Genomic DNA, 14,707 nt, shown 5'->3' on the forward strand with positions numbered 1-14,707 from the left:
CTGCCTTATCCCTTGCTGTACCGTGTCATTGGTGAATACCATCTCCCCGCCAAGTGCTCCCAACTTGAACCCTCACACTTTTATTTAAAGCTAATATATTTTACATTTTGTTGGGTGGATGTCAGTCTGGTCTAAGAAAATTGCGCTAAGAGATCCTTATTTGGAAATTTGAGTTGAGGGGGTTGAAATCAACTCACATTACCTGATTCAACAAACTTTTAAGAACTCTTTATCTGGGAAATCTACCAACTCCCACTACATCACCTTTACTAGTCTCACTCATAGTCAACATGTGTGTCTAGTAATAGTTAAACAATGCTTACCTTGTGATACAGCTGCTTTGTTGGCCCACTTCCTTCTAGGAGGACTGCACTTACACAATAACCTCTCTTTCAGTGCACTGTTTAAGTGTATTTTTTTCTAGTGGTATATAGCGTAGAAGTATCGAAGAAGAGCAGCAGTCCTGGTAGAACAGTTTTAGAGTCAGTATTGATCCCAGTTATGTGGTTATTTGATATTACATAATAGGCCTACCTGATCTAGGCTGTAGGAAACCAGAATCCATAGTGCAGATATAACCACTGTTCAAGGTGTGGTTCAGGAGTGAAACCAACCCACGCAGGCAAAGGTGGAGGACACAGAAGAGAGGGAGTAAAAAATCCAGAAACAGCAACAGAACGGAACCATCAGAAGGCAAAGTCAAGAGCAAGCCAAGTCAGAAGCCAGAATAAGCAGTGCATGCAGGGTCAGACAGTAGTGAAGTAGACTTGGCAGGCCAGTGATACATGGTAGGATGATCCAAACTGGGAAGGGTAAAAGGCAGGAAAAGCTAGTAAAGCAGGAATTTAATTTAAGGAACAGAAGTACAGAAAACATTTAAGTTGCGCTAAAAAAACCCCCCCAAAACTGAGCACCATCCTACAGATGTCAGAGAAAGTTGCGTGATAGGTGGAGTTAAAAGGCTATGGCTTATTTGAGACTCTCCAGTTCACATAGGGGCGGTACATTCTACACATCTCATGCTCATAGCCCTTGCCAGAGAAGAGGACTCTCTGCTACTCTCTGCAGCTGCCACTGTAACATCGACTGGCACCAATGAACCACCACAAAAGGGAGAGCTGTCACCCTTGGAGTGCCACCAGAAGAACCATCTGATTCCAAGGTGCGGCAGTTTCTCTGTGAACACTCTGCAGAGGTAAGCACTGAAATCCTTACTGGGACTTGTCATCTTATGGTGTAAATTATGATGCACTATATTGAATTTTGTGCATAAGCAGGGAGGAACAAATAACGTGGCAAACCAAAAAGTCACACACAGCCAACATATAGGCTTGCAATTACACAGACCACATCTCCTTAGATGGAAGAGCAAGTGTGTGATTAAGACTCCTGATCCCAGCAGGTAAGGCCATGATATTTCCCTTTTGCATAGCACACACAAGCCTTTGTTGTAGATACCCTAATGCAGCTATACAGATTAAAAAGTATGTAACCATGATGTTAGATACAAACTATTAACTGCATAAAACTTATGCAGAGACAATTTTGAAATTAAATAAATAGTGTATAGGATGTTAAGCACAAGTCAATACAAAATGGTGAACATCAGCCTAAATGCTCAGCATAAATGTATAATATATTGGCTAGTTCATGTAAAAATATGAATGAACCATGTACAATATAAATGAGGGATGGCGACAATACCAAACCTGATAAAATAAACATACCAATAATATAAATATGTCTATTTTGTACAGCGGTTTAAAATCAGACTGTAACCAAATGCTTTAATATTTACATTTAATAGCTAATAGTTATGTGTGGATTTTAAGTATACAACTGAACATGACTTTATCGCCACATAAAGCGTTATGTTTTATGAATTTTGTAACACCTATTTTTTGAATGGTCTCAATATAGCAATTTATCCATTCACATGTGAAACTGTAATGTAGTTTAAAGCCCAAAATGCAGGATAGATACTAGTAGCAAGAGAGATCAGGGGTCAGCCAGAGAGATATCACTATAGAATAGCAATCCATGTTCAGGGACGTCTGCGAGACAACAATATGGAAAGGCAGACCAAGGTCAGAGGCCACCAAGGAGCAAACAATGAGTCCTAGGTCAGAGCAAACAAGGCAAGTAACAATCCAGGTTGAATACCAAAATAATAGCAAAGAAAAAAATTGTTAGGTACTGAGACAACTGAACACTAAGCAGCGAGTAGGAGAAGCTGCTGCTTTTTAAATGTTTGATTTTCTGTTTGTGATGTGTGTGATTTTCTTCTGGATTCTGACTATTTTTTTCCTCACTGGTCATCCCTCACGCTCCGGGATATGGAGTGCCTTATATTTGTGATAAATAGATTACACTTGTACATGGATTATACTCGTATGTGGGACAAATGATAAATCGGAAATATTTTTTCTTACATATTTCTTTTTTTATGTTTGTGCTGTACAATTTTTATTTCTACATGGGTCACACTTGTATATGTGGCAATATTGTTCTGTTCTTATGGGTTAGGAATGTTTTGGTTTTTGATAGATTATTTGAGGATTGCAAAATAAATTACTGCGAGTGGCGGCACTTATTTTTGGTACTTATTTTACTTGTTTTATGTTGACACTGTTTCAATTTACCTTGTTTGGTTGACTGTGATTGCCCTGCAATCTCGGTAGGCGTGACTTGTGTATTACACAGCCTCTTGGCCAATTAGTACTCATCCCTTCCTTCCACCCCCCCCATTTTTTTCTCTCTCTCTCACTCCTCGCTTGCTTCCACCATACTACCTTTTCTTGCATTTTGTGTCTCCTTACTCTATTGCTCCCTGTCTCTCCCCTCATTCTACTATGACGTCTCCTCCGCACGCTGCAGCCCTCACTTTGCTCTCCATTAACGCTCATGGATTTAATATACCTGAGAAGCGTTCAAATCTGCTTATAGAAGTAAGGCGGGAGAGGGTTGATGTAGCCTTTGTACAAAAGACCCATTTCCGCAATCACCAATCACCCACGTGCTTCTTTAACTATAACCCAACAGCAAAAACTAAAGGTGTGGCCGTTCTTATCTCAAAATATTGACCTTTTGAAGAATTGGATGTTTGTGCGGACCCGGATGGGAGATATGTACTATTGAAAGGGCTTATTGTGAACCAGAAATATACCTTGGCTAATCTATCTACCCAATAGGGGGCAACATCTCATACTCAGAACGGTTCTGACTAAGCTGCAAGCCTTTCGAGGTGGAATCCTGGTATTGGGCGGGGATTTGAATGAAGCTCTGCATCCCGCTCTAGACACCTCTGAAGCAGACAGGACTATAACATCCCTCTACTGCGTCAAGCTCATATTGGCCTAACTACATGGTCAGACCATGCCCCAGTGACCCTGTCTCTAGACTCGCCCCCCTCTGATGAATCTAGATAATGAATCTATATTAGCTGATGCGCTGGATGGAGTGGACACGGCCCAGACTCTGACCAATTATTTTAAGGAGAATCTAACAGCAGACATTCCACATCTCACGGTGCGGGATGCTCATACAAGTGTAATAAGGGGCCACTTTATATTAATTTACTCACAACGTAGGAGGGCGGAGGTGGAGAAAATCAGCTCCTTGTGTGACCGTATAGCGGTAGCAGAACAGGCCCACAAAACTTCCGCCTCTGGGGATGACCTGCAGCAGTTCATGTCACTGAGGGAACTGGCGGCCATTCTAAATTGTAAAATGGACAAGACTTATATAAGATCCAAGGCATTATTCCATGAACATGCCAATAACCCGGGAAAATACCTGGCAATGGCTCTCAGCCAATCCTGGAAATTTACCTATACCCCCAAAGTTCGCTCTGCCGCTGGCCAAGCGTGTCTCCTTCATTCCGATATTTCCCGCAGTTTCCTCCTGCCTCTATAATCTCAACCCCCCTTCCGCCTCGCCCAATAGAGATGCGAGACTGGTGGACTAAATGAAGAGGACGGTACGCGGGGGACTTTCTGCTGAGGAGGCGGTGGCTCTTGTTGTCTCTATGACCCTCCCAGAGCTGTTGTTGGCTATTTAGTTGTTCCGAGACGGGCTGCCTAAAATATTATTCAAATTTCAAGGAATTGTTGGGTCCACATTTTGTGGAAGCCTCTAACTCCATTTTAGGCAGTAATCAAATCCATACTCATACTCTGTCTGGCTCGATCACTCTTATGCCCAAGGACAGTAAGGAGCCAGAAAATTGCAGTAGTTAGAGACCTATGTCGCTCCTTAGCTCTGACCTAAAGTTATTCGCAAAAATCCTCGCCAATCGTATTAAGCCATTCATGCCCACACTGATCCAACCTGACCAGATGGGGTTTGTCCCAGGACGGGAAGCCTGTGACAGTATGATCCGAGTCCTCAATTTGATGCACTTTTCAGTATCTTAAACTAGATCCGCCAGGGGGCCCCTTGTCAACCTTGCTGTTTGTGCTTTCGTTGGAGCCGTTGCTACAGGCCATTAGGCTGAACGCAGACAATAAGGGGGCTAAGCGTGGGGAACGGCTCATCGCAAGGTTCTAAGGTATGCTGAGGATCTCCTGTTTGCCATCACACACCCTCGAATCTCCTTACCGGTCATCTTGAAGGAGATCACTGAATATGGAGCACTCTCGAATTTTAAAATATGTCTGAAATCCTTGACATCAATATGCCCTTGACAGACCGTAGTCAGCTAGCTACTTCTTTCCCTTTCGACTTAAGTGGTCGAGACTGACGGTCTCCTGGATGGGTAGAGTTAACACCATTAAGATGAATATCATGCCTTGTCTCATATCTATTTCAAACCCTCCCTATTCTGGTTCCACCCTCCTTGTTAACTTCCACCCGATCTGCTTTTTTACAGTTTCTGTGGAGCCCCAGCCGCACATTAAATTTAATATGATGATCCTTCCCAAATCTAAGGGAGGCCTTGCTCTGCCCTGCCCACGCACATACTATAGAGCGTGTCACTTCCAGACACATTCTTTGGCTGAAAAGGATAGTTTCCAAAAATGGATTCAGAGGGGAGCAGAGAGAGCTAGGAAAGGAGGCCTTAAATTAGAGGAATGGACAGAGCTGTTGGAGTAAGCTATGGGCCCCATAGCTAGTATTTTACTGTGATTTAATGGCAGTGTGAATCTGGTGCGCGTGCCTGTAGCTTTAGCCTGCACGGAGCCTACCGAGGTAAATGGGGGATATTCGGGAGAGGCACTGCATGTCTGGGCCTGATGGGTGTCGCCTTACAGAAACACTGTACCCAAAAATTCCAGCTTTATCTAACAAAAGGTACTTTTTTTTTATCTGCATTACCATTTTTATAACTTGGTTAAAGTGTTTGTAAATTCCTCTAGAAAAAAAATATATGATATATAATTCTGATTTACTTACTTGACGCACTACAAAATTCCCTAGTGATCCAGAAACTCTTTCAATGAGCATAGGTTGCAAGTCCATTTTCCACATTTGAGAAACATCAGCCTGGGATACAATTTGACGGATGTCAGCTGCACTCAAAACTCGAGAGCGGGGATAATTCTAAACATAAAAAAATATATAAATATTAAGAGATCAATACTAGCAACTGCATCAGATCAGGGAATTATACACCAGAAAATTAAAAAGCCCCAATAACTTAACGCGTCTCTATAATTGAGTATGTCATGGACTATGTCTGTAACCTTATTATTATTATTATCTTTTATTTATATAACGCCAACAATTTACGCAGCGCTTATCCCTGGTAATACAGTAGCAGGAACTTAATATTTGAGCCAGTATCTCTTTCTCTTTACATTTCTTCCTTCATCTTTTGTTTTAAAAAAAGTTTCTTGTGTTGTTCTCTGGTCACTTTACCTTATTACATTTTGAATTTATATCCGGTGGTGGTAACACAGGTAACCACCTTTTTATACAAAAATTGTTTAATTAAAAAAAAAAACATACATTTATTGACATCTGTCATTCAGAGGTATATAATGTCTTAAGTATGTTATACTATTTGTAATGCATAACCCATCAAACCCCAAGGTAGATCCGCTAAACCCACTTTTAGGACAAGACCGAGAATTCTTGTATTAGTTTCTTTATATATAAAGCATCCCTAACCAAACTGGTACTAGCGCAAATATTGGTTGTTCGTCTAAAATGGGTCTGTAAAAGAAAAAAATATATTCAAAAGCTTATTCCCATTTAAAAAAAGGACATGCCTATATTTCCTTTCCACCATCAAATTAGAAATCTCTTCAAATAATTATATAAACATATACAAACACGATAGTCTGTTTACTGAAGCATGAGTGCTTGCGAGTAGGCAATAATGTGAGTTTACAAAAGTAAAAACGATAGGTAAAAGCATACATACGCTACAACACTCTATGGGAATCCCACAATAACAATAGTATAAACAAAGGTAATGGTGGTGCGACCCACCATCAGTGAGTGGAGTGTAAAATAAGGACTCACCCTTGTAATATTCTTTGGAGTCAATACAACTGACTCCAATCTATGTCACCTAGTGTGATATAGGAATCACACACCCATATATATCTGGAATGTGGATACCTGCAATGGATAAAACCCTTCATAGAGCAGTACAGCACCGATATTTAGTAGCATAAACAGAAAAAAGTTGCCAAAATGGGCTCTCACCTTGCCAGGCTCCAGGTGTAAACAGCACTGTCCTGACTTAGGGCAGCACTCCCCCTTTAGGGTGAACAGTTTGGACAGCAAAGTAGTGGATGGGGTAAGGGAGTATAAAATGCACAACTTGTACCCTTAAGATATATTTAATATTCATATACAACGTGAATATATTATTAAAACTCCGTGCTAAAATTAATACTCAAGTGTCCTCTCCCCAGTCACCGCATTTTGCCCGTGGGCTTCCTCAAGTCGGTACCCACGGGCTATATCACACTAGGCGACATAGATTGGAGCCAGTCGTATTGACTCCAAAGAATATTCTTTAAACCCTACAAGGGTGAGTCCTTATTTTACCCTCCACTCACTGATGGTGGGCCGCACCACCATTACCTTTGTTTATAATAACGTGAGTTTGCAGCAGCAAACAAGTCAGATTTGCTAATTTGTAACGTAAAACACAGATTAGCACTCACAATATAATAAAACACTAACATACAGTTGAAAGCAAGAGATACCAGTGTATGCAAGTTTATAAAAACAAGTACATTCTTGTAAGTTGCAACTTTCGCCCTTCCTTGCTACCTGGGCCAGGTTGTTTTTTTTTTATTTTTTTGTACCCTTAGTGACTGACGCAGTTTTAATTTGCTCACATTTTTGCATGCTCACATTTTATATTGTTATATATTGGGGCCTTTTTTTAAGAACAAGAAGGGCTTTCTTCAGATTATATCATCTAATTTTCTATTTAAAAAAAAAATCTAAAAAAAGTTAATGGGGTTTTTTTAAACCTCCCTTTTCACTTTTATTTGAAAAATATTTTACTCATCTACAAAAGCTAAGGAAAACACCTGTGAAACTACTACTAATCCTGAGTTTAGAAATACCCAATGTTTGTTTAAGCCAATAAGTACAAATACCGTGTTGCTATTTTATTTTTATTGCCAGATCTAGTAATCCTGTCCCCATGTCCTATTTGGGAAATCTTTGAAGCCGACCAATTCAACTTATCCCCTTTAAACTATATATTATTTATTTAAAACAATTGACACCCCTAAGTATTTCAAATGCTGGCATTTTCCCATGTACTAATTCTACTACCACCCTTTGTTTTTTATCACACAAATTGTACAGCTCCTGGCACTTCAAATTGTACAGCTCCTGGCACTTCAAATCAATACCCCAATATATGTTCAGCAACATCTCCTGAGCGCAGTGATACCCCACATGCATGGGTTTGTTAGGTTGTTCGAGGACTAAAAGTCCCTTTTTGAGAGGTGTGCATTTTTCAAATTGGAGATTTGACATGTCAAAAAGTCTGCCCACATATCCTATATATCTTTGAAGCCGGCCAATACAATTTACCCCATCAAACCAGATATTTTTGAAAACTAGACACCGCAAGGTATTTGAAATGCTGGTATTTTAACCCTTTCCATGCACTAATTTTACCACCAGCCTTTTTCAAACTTTATGGTAGTAAATTTTTTTTTTATTTTTTTCACACACGTACTTCAGGTATAAATTTACCGCTCCTGGTTTATGTCTGTGTCAAACAACACCCCAATATGTGTTCAGTAACATCTCCTGAGCACAGTGATACCCCACATGCATGGGGTTCTTGGGTTATTTGGGAGGTAAAAGGCCACATTTCGTTGCCATTTAGACATCTGATCCTACTGCCCCCATGTCCCATATTTGGGACATCTTTGAACCAGGCCAATTAAATTTTTTAAAACTAGACACCCTATGGGCATTTATAATGCCAATATTTTAACGCTTTCCATGCGGGAATTTTTGTGAAGATAAAGATTTGTAGGACTTGCTCTTCAAAAACTTTTTTTTTTTGGTGACAGTGGGGATTTTTACACGTTACCATATTTTTTTTTTTACAATTTTTTAAAAAAATTTTTTCTAATCACACTGATTAGTGAGCTGGGCTCCATTGACCTTGCATGGTTGGATGCAGTACCTGCATTCAACCTGCAGGGAGGAGCTTGAGCGTTCTTAAGAGGGTCTGGATTGTACGTTAAGGAGCCCGTTTTTAATATGGACACATTTAAAGGATAAAAGCTTTTCATGGACACTTGAATATGGGTACTATTTAGAGATCTTTATTTCGTTTTTCTTTTTTTTTAACCCCTTCAATCCCTATGGACGCAGCAGTGCGTCCAAAAAACGCATTCCAAGAATCCCCTATGGACGTACCGGTCCAGCCCTTCTTGCAGCGTCAGGGACACATCCCTGCCGCTGCACGGGAGATCAGGCTATCCTTTGACAGCCTGGACTCCCCCCTGAGAGCAGAAGCCGGCATACCCTGGGCATATGTATATATGTTCCATCCGCCTGACCGAATCTCCAACAAACTTTTGAGGTATTTGGGTACATTTTTGCAACTCTGGTTGAAACTAGATACCATTTATTCAGAATCTTGAGCTGGGTTTCAAGCAGAGAGAGATCGTGAATCCTGGGGGACAGTCTATTAAAAGCTTTTTACCAATCTTTTGGTGAAATCGTAGTATTTTGCTCTCTCCCATCGTGCTATAAATAACCTATTGGTTTTTTCTCCCTCTTTTGTTCTTAGATATTCTATACATTTGGAATACAGCTTTACTGGATGGTTTAAATTAAAGATTTGCGCTAATTTTTGAGTCTCTCCTTCTTGTGTACAATTTTTTATTCGCAAATAATTACAGATAGGTTCGTTAAGTGATATCTTTTAATTATTTTCGGGAAGGGGATTATTTGTCCCCGAGACATAATATCGGCGATTATTATTATTCCCGCTGATTTCCATTGATTGAGGGAAAGATTCTCTATATTATCTTCCAGAGATTGAATCTTTAATGAGTCTAAAAGCCTGTCCTTAACGCTTATTTTTTTTTTTTTGATATTCATCCATTCTGAAATGATATTCTCTAAAATTCTATTTTTACCATGAAGCTGGGCTAAGTTATCTATCTTTCAGAGACCAAATAAAACAGTTAAACCAAGCTTCTTTAGATTGTTCCTGATATGTTCTAACTATGTGGAATAAAACGCTAGCTTCGTATAGTTGTTTTATCAAGGGGAAACCCATTCCCCTTCTCTAGTATGGGCTCCTATCAACTTAGCATTAATTCTAGGAACCTTTCCTTTCCAAACAAAATTTAGGAAGCTGGTATGTATCATTTCCAACCAGCTTTGCGGAAATTTTAGTGGGAGCATCCTGAATAGGTAAATCCATTTTGGGATTAAGTATGCTCTTAAGGCATTTACTCAGCCCCACCAAGAGAGATTTACTTTCCGCCATTCTCTTAGAGATTCATTAGAGGATCTTAGGAGGTGTAAAAAGTTCTTCTCCACTATATCCTCGGTTTTCTCTGGGATGAGAATTCCGAGGTATTCAAGTTTGTAAGTCTTTAAAGTTAGTGAAAAAGACTCCTGGAGCCTCCTCAGTTTTATTTAGGTTTAATTTATAGTTAGAAACTTTACTAAAGTTTTTACCTCTTGTAAAAAGTGGGTCATATAAGTCAGTGGGTTCGAAAGGGAAATAATCACATCATCCGCGTACATTAATATCTTATAATCCTTTTTACCTACATTAAGACCTGTTATATCGCTATTATTCCTCACTTTTTTGGCAAATGGTTCCAAAGAAAGGATATACAGTATGGGTGAGAGACTATTAAGAAACCGCATAGGGTTAACAAAATTGAATTCTAATTAAGAATCGACAAGTGCACTTCAAAGAGTCCTACTTGATACACCCAATATAGCTGACTATATAAAGAGGATGGAGAGGAGGGATCAACATGCATCTGAGGAAGCACATTAGCGTCATGCCCACCTGGAAGTAGCACGGACTAAACAGATGGAGCTTTTAACGACCATTATCTATGTGAGTATAGTTTTCTGTTTTTTAATAAATTGATATTCTTGCTTTTAAAACATCTCTTCCATTTGATTCCTGTATATCCTGAGCTGATGCTCATGAAGAAGCTGTCACAAAAACAAATGGAACCCTTTTATTAGAGGTTGTGGATACCACAATCAGCGGAGATCACATCGAACTTTCTGTTACTTTAACAAACGTTTTTCAGTTTGAACAGACTGGGTTGTTAAATTCATTTGTCTCACAGAAGACATCATCCACAATTTGAATTTAAGTATATGTTTTTTTATGTTTCAATTACACTTTATTCACATTAGTGTTACATTGAAACAATAGATATATTCATTTTACTGAAGATTGCACAGCTTTTCATTTATTTACTTTTATGATATATTTGTTATAAATTATTGAGCGCTGCACAATGGAAGACTGGAAGAATGTTGCCTGGTCTGATGAGTCGCGATTACAGCTGCAACATACAGATGGCAGGGTCAGGCTTTGGTGTAAACAACATGAAAGCATGGATCCATCCTGCCTTTTATCAACCGTTCAGGCCGGTGGTGGTATAATGGTGCGGGGGACATTTTCTTGGCACACTTCGTACGAGAGATTTTTCGGCTCCATGGATTGCCAGAGTCTATAGTATCTGATTGTGGTTCCCGGTTTACCTGGCATTTCTGGAGAGCCTTCTGCAAACAGCTCCACATACAGCGATCCTTGTCCACGGCATTTCATCCACAGAGTAATGGTCAGACGGAACGTACCAATCAGACTCTAGAGCAGTATTTGCATTGTTTCACAAGATGATTAGGACTGGCCGAATTCGCCGAATTGGGACTAGCCGAATTCGCATATAACAACCACTTTCATTGATCCATTGATCCTTCTATGCCAACTACGTGTTTCATCCCTCCATGCTTCCGGGTTCTCCTTTGCAGTGCGCAGTTCCCTCGGTCTCTGAACACATCGGCAACCTCAACAAGACATAAAAGATGTTACGAGAGGGTCTGGTTGTCCACTAAACACCTACGACTCACATGTCCCACAAAGAAACTAGGGACAAGATATATCGGCCCTCTCCGTATGTCCCGTAACATATCCCCTCTAGTAGTGGAACTCAATCTACCAAGCAACATGTACCAAGAGTCCAGAGGCCTCTCCTCAGGAGGGGGTACTGTTGGGGTCCACAGCTAAGACCCCGACGAAGCAACTCATCTGAATACCCGGCACCCGCGAGGGCCGGGCCACTGCTGCCCCTGCTTCCTCTCCTGCTCTGTCTACAGTCTGTTCTGGGCACTCGTGCCCCCACCTCCACTTAACCCTTCCAGTGCTGGAATGGCGGGGAACGCGCTCTGATGACCCCGTACACAGAGGCGGGGCGACATCTAGTGGTGGATTTATAAACCAGCACTGAGTACAGATATTGTGCCTTATTGAGGTTCCCTCTGCTTATTGCTGTTTTGGATTGATCTTGTTGCTGACCTCGGATTCCCTTTGGACTTTGCTGACTTCTATTATCCTGACCCTGGCTATTGTTATCCGGACTTGCCTGATCTCGCCAACCCTGACCCTTGGCTTCATACCTTGGCTTCATATACCTTACCATGACTCGCATATGTTCCTGGACCTCGCTGTATGTGGCGCATCTGCCCCAACTACTACTACTTGGCTGTGGTATTCCTGCATACTGGGTTTCTCATCCCTAACCCTCAGAACCCTCACAGTATGCAAGAGAGGCTTTTTTTTATCAAATACAATGGATGCCTTCAAAAAAGTCCAAATCTTCACAAACATTAAAAATACTAGGATTAACTAGCCCATGGGGTGTCTAGTTAAAAAAAAAATAATAAAGATGTATGATTTGATGGGGTAAATGGAATTGGCCAGGTTCAAAGATGTCCCAACAATAGGACATGGCCACAGACTGACCAGATGTCCAAATTCCCAAAAATGCACACCTCACAAAGGTGGCCTTTTACCTCCCAGATAACCCAACAAACCCATGCACTGGCATATCACTGTACTCGGGAGATGTTGCTGAACACATATTAGGGTGTTTGACAGTAACATATACCAGGACCTGTAAAATCATACCTAAAGCAGGATGGCCACAAGTCAAAATTCCAATTTGAAAAATGCACACTTCCCAAATCTGGCCTTTTATCACCCAAATAACCCAACAAACCCATGCATGGCTGGTATCACAGTACTCAGATGTTGTTTAACACATATTGGGGTGTTTGGCAGGAGCTGTAAATTCATACCTAAATGAGAATGTGTGTAGATGAAAAGGGAAAAATATACTACTGCAAAGTTTGACAGAGGCTGGTAGTAAATTAGTGCATGGAAGGAGTTAAAATACTAGCATTTAAAATACCGTAGGGTGTCTACTTTTGAAACATATATGAGGGGGGTAAATTGAAGCGGCCACATTGAAAGATGCCCTAAATAGGACATGGGTCAGTATGACCAGATTTAAGGAAAAAGGGTTTTGAAATAGCAATATGCTCCATGTACTTATTGCCTTATAACGTGCAAAACAAACATTGGGTATTTCTGAACTCAGAACAAATACTATAATCTATTTAGCAAGGGTTTTTTCCATTAGCTTTTGTAGATGAGTAAAATCATTTTCCACTAAAAATCAGAAAAAAAAAATGTTCACCATATTTGTAGAGTAAATTATATGATACAATCAAAATAATGGTATCTGAAGAAAGCCCTTCTTGTTCTGAAAAAATAAATAAATAACTTGTGTGGGTTTAGTAAATGAGAAAGAAGAAAATTACAGCTAAATATGAGTATGAGCTCTACAGAAACCGTTGCGAAGGGTACAAAAAAATTAAATCAGCCATTGTGACAATGAGGTTATTAACGCAATTTGAGTAATTAAAGTACCTTATTAGTATTGCCATAAAAGGTCACAGTTCAACATGGTGTTTGACCAAGGAAAACGATCACAACTGACAATTTCCAAGTCTGCAGATAAAGGACGTTTCTCAAAACAAAATTAGATAAAACCAGGTTTTTGACATTATTAGTCTAAATTACTGTATGCAGCATTGTGTTTCATGCTCGTGGAGATTTTGTTCCCTTGGACGTCCCTTAGATACATTATATTTAGTACATGATATTTAGCAAAATACATACTTACCCCATTGTTTTTATTTAGTATGGCTCCTAAATCATAAAACCCATTTATGCTGGGCCTATTATTATGTATGTGATATATATAGTACCATCATAATCCCTATTTATGAAAACCACCTGGCCACCCGTACACAAAGTATTTTCATAATTTCGCATACTTTATTTCACAGAAACAGCATCACTAAATAGACAATGCAACTGGGTTTAGTTCTGTGCACATGGTAAAACTGGGGGGAATTTAATGCTACACAAGATCTACAGTACAAACAGAATATTTCCACTACTGTCCGTTCACATTTAAATACATATTGTCCCTAGCGCGTTTTAATTTATATATAAATCATAACCTCAAAAAATTGGAAGAAGAAAAAAAACCAAAGTGCCATGAATGAATAAGACGCCTTGTACATATTATATTATACGATGCATTTATATATCATTCAAAGCGTTCAGAAGATATCCACATATGAGCATATATGTATATAAAAAAACAATTTTCGCAAACCCAACCGCACCTACTTTCTCAGAACGCCCCTGTGAATCATCATCCTGCTCAATGACTTGCCCTGAAGTCAACAGGTAAAATAAAACAGTAGCAATAGTGCCGCTTTTTATCCTGTTCGCCATGGCTCTCGGATCCGTCCGCTTCATCAGACAACACAGCCTCCAGGTTTCAGGGAACTTCCTCCCTGTGTAACCGCGTCTTGCAACTCATTCGTATAACGGGGAGGGGGTGAGGTAGGCAGAACAACAAGTGGGAGATCCAATCGAGGAGCAAGATGCTATAAATAGATACAGCAGAGACGTGAGAGGCGCGCGAAGTAGGGGTAATAAATGTTTTCGGGTGCAAATGATAGCTGGTGCTAAAATATGCAGTTTAAATTTAAGATTTATAAACCTTTTCTCTTGTTTATAATTAGCACGAGCGGCGCATTTTCTAGTTTAATAATTGAAATGTCTAACATTTTGCAGTTACTGTAATTGTTCTGAGAAGTCTAACGATGGGGGGGGGGGCACAGCGTTCCATATTCAGAAGCG

The 14,707-nt window shown here is 40.0% G+C and overlaps 1 protein-coding gene across 3 annotated transcripts in view; it reads right to left on the minus strand.

Moving 5' to 3' along the window:
* The window catches only part of QPCT (glutaminyl-peptide cyclotransferase), a 66,314-nt gene extending 51,930 nt beyond the window's left edge, over nucleotides 1-14,384 (minus strand). The window contains exons 1-2 of one of the 3 annotated variants that reach the window (XM_053461261.1): nucleotides 14,189-14,384; nucleotides 5,395-5,541 (exon numbers count right to left, since the gene is read on the minus strand). In XM_053461261.1, the coding sequence (XP_053317236.1) occupies nucleotides 5,395-5,541; nucleotides 14,189-14,320 (279 nt within the window). In that variant the 5' untranslated portion in view covers nucleotides 14,321-14,384. Of the gene's footprint in view, nucleotides 1-5,394; nucleotides 5,542-14,184 lie in introns of all 3 variants that reach the window. The other 2 variants (XM_053461263.1, XM_053461262.1) reach the window with 2 other exon arrangements.
* Nucleotides 14,385-14,707: the final 323 nt, after the last annotated feature.

The sequence above is a fragment of the Spea bombifrons genome, chromosome 3 (genome assembly GCF_027358695.1).
Source record: "Spea bombifrons isolate aSpeBom1 chromosome 3, aSpeBom1.2.pri, whole genome shotgun sequence".
Classification (NCBI taxonomy): domain Eukaryota; kingdom Metazoa; phylum Chordata; class Amphibia; order Anura; family Pelobatidae; genus Spea; species Spea bombifrons.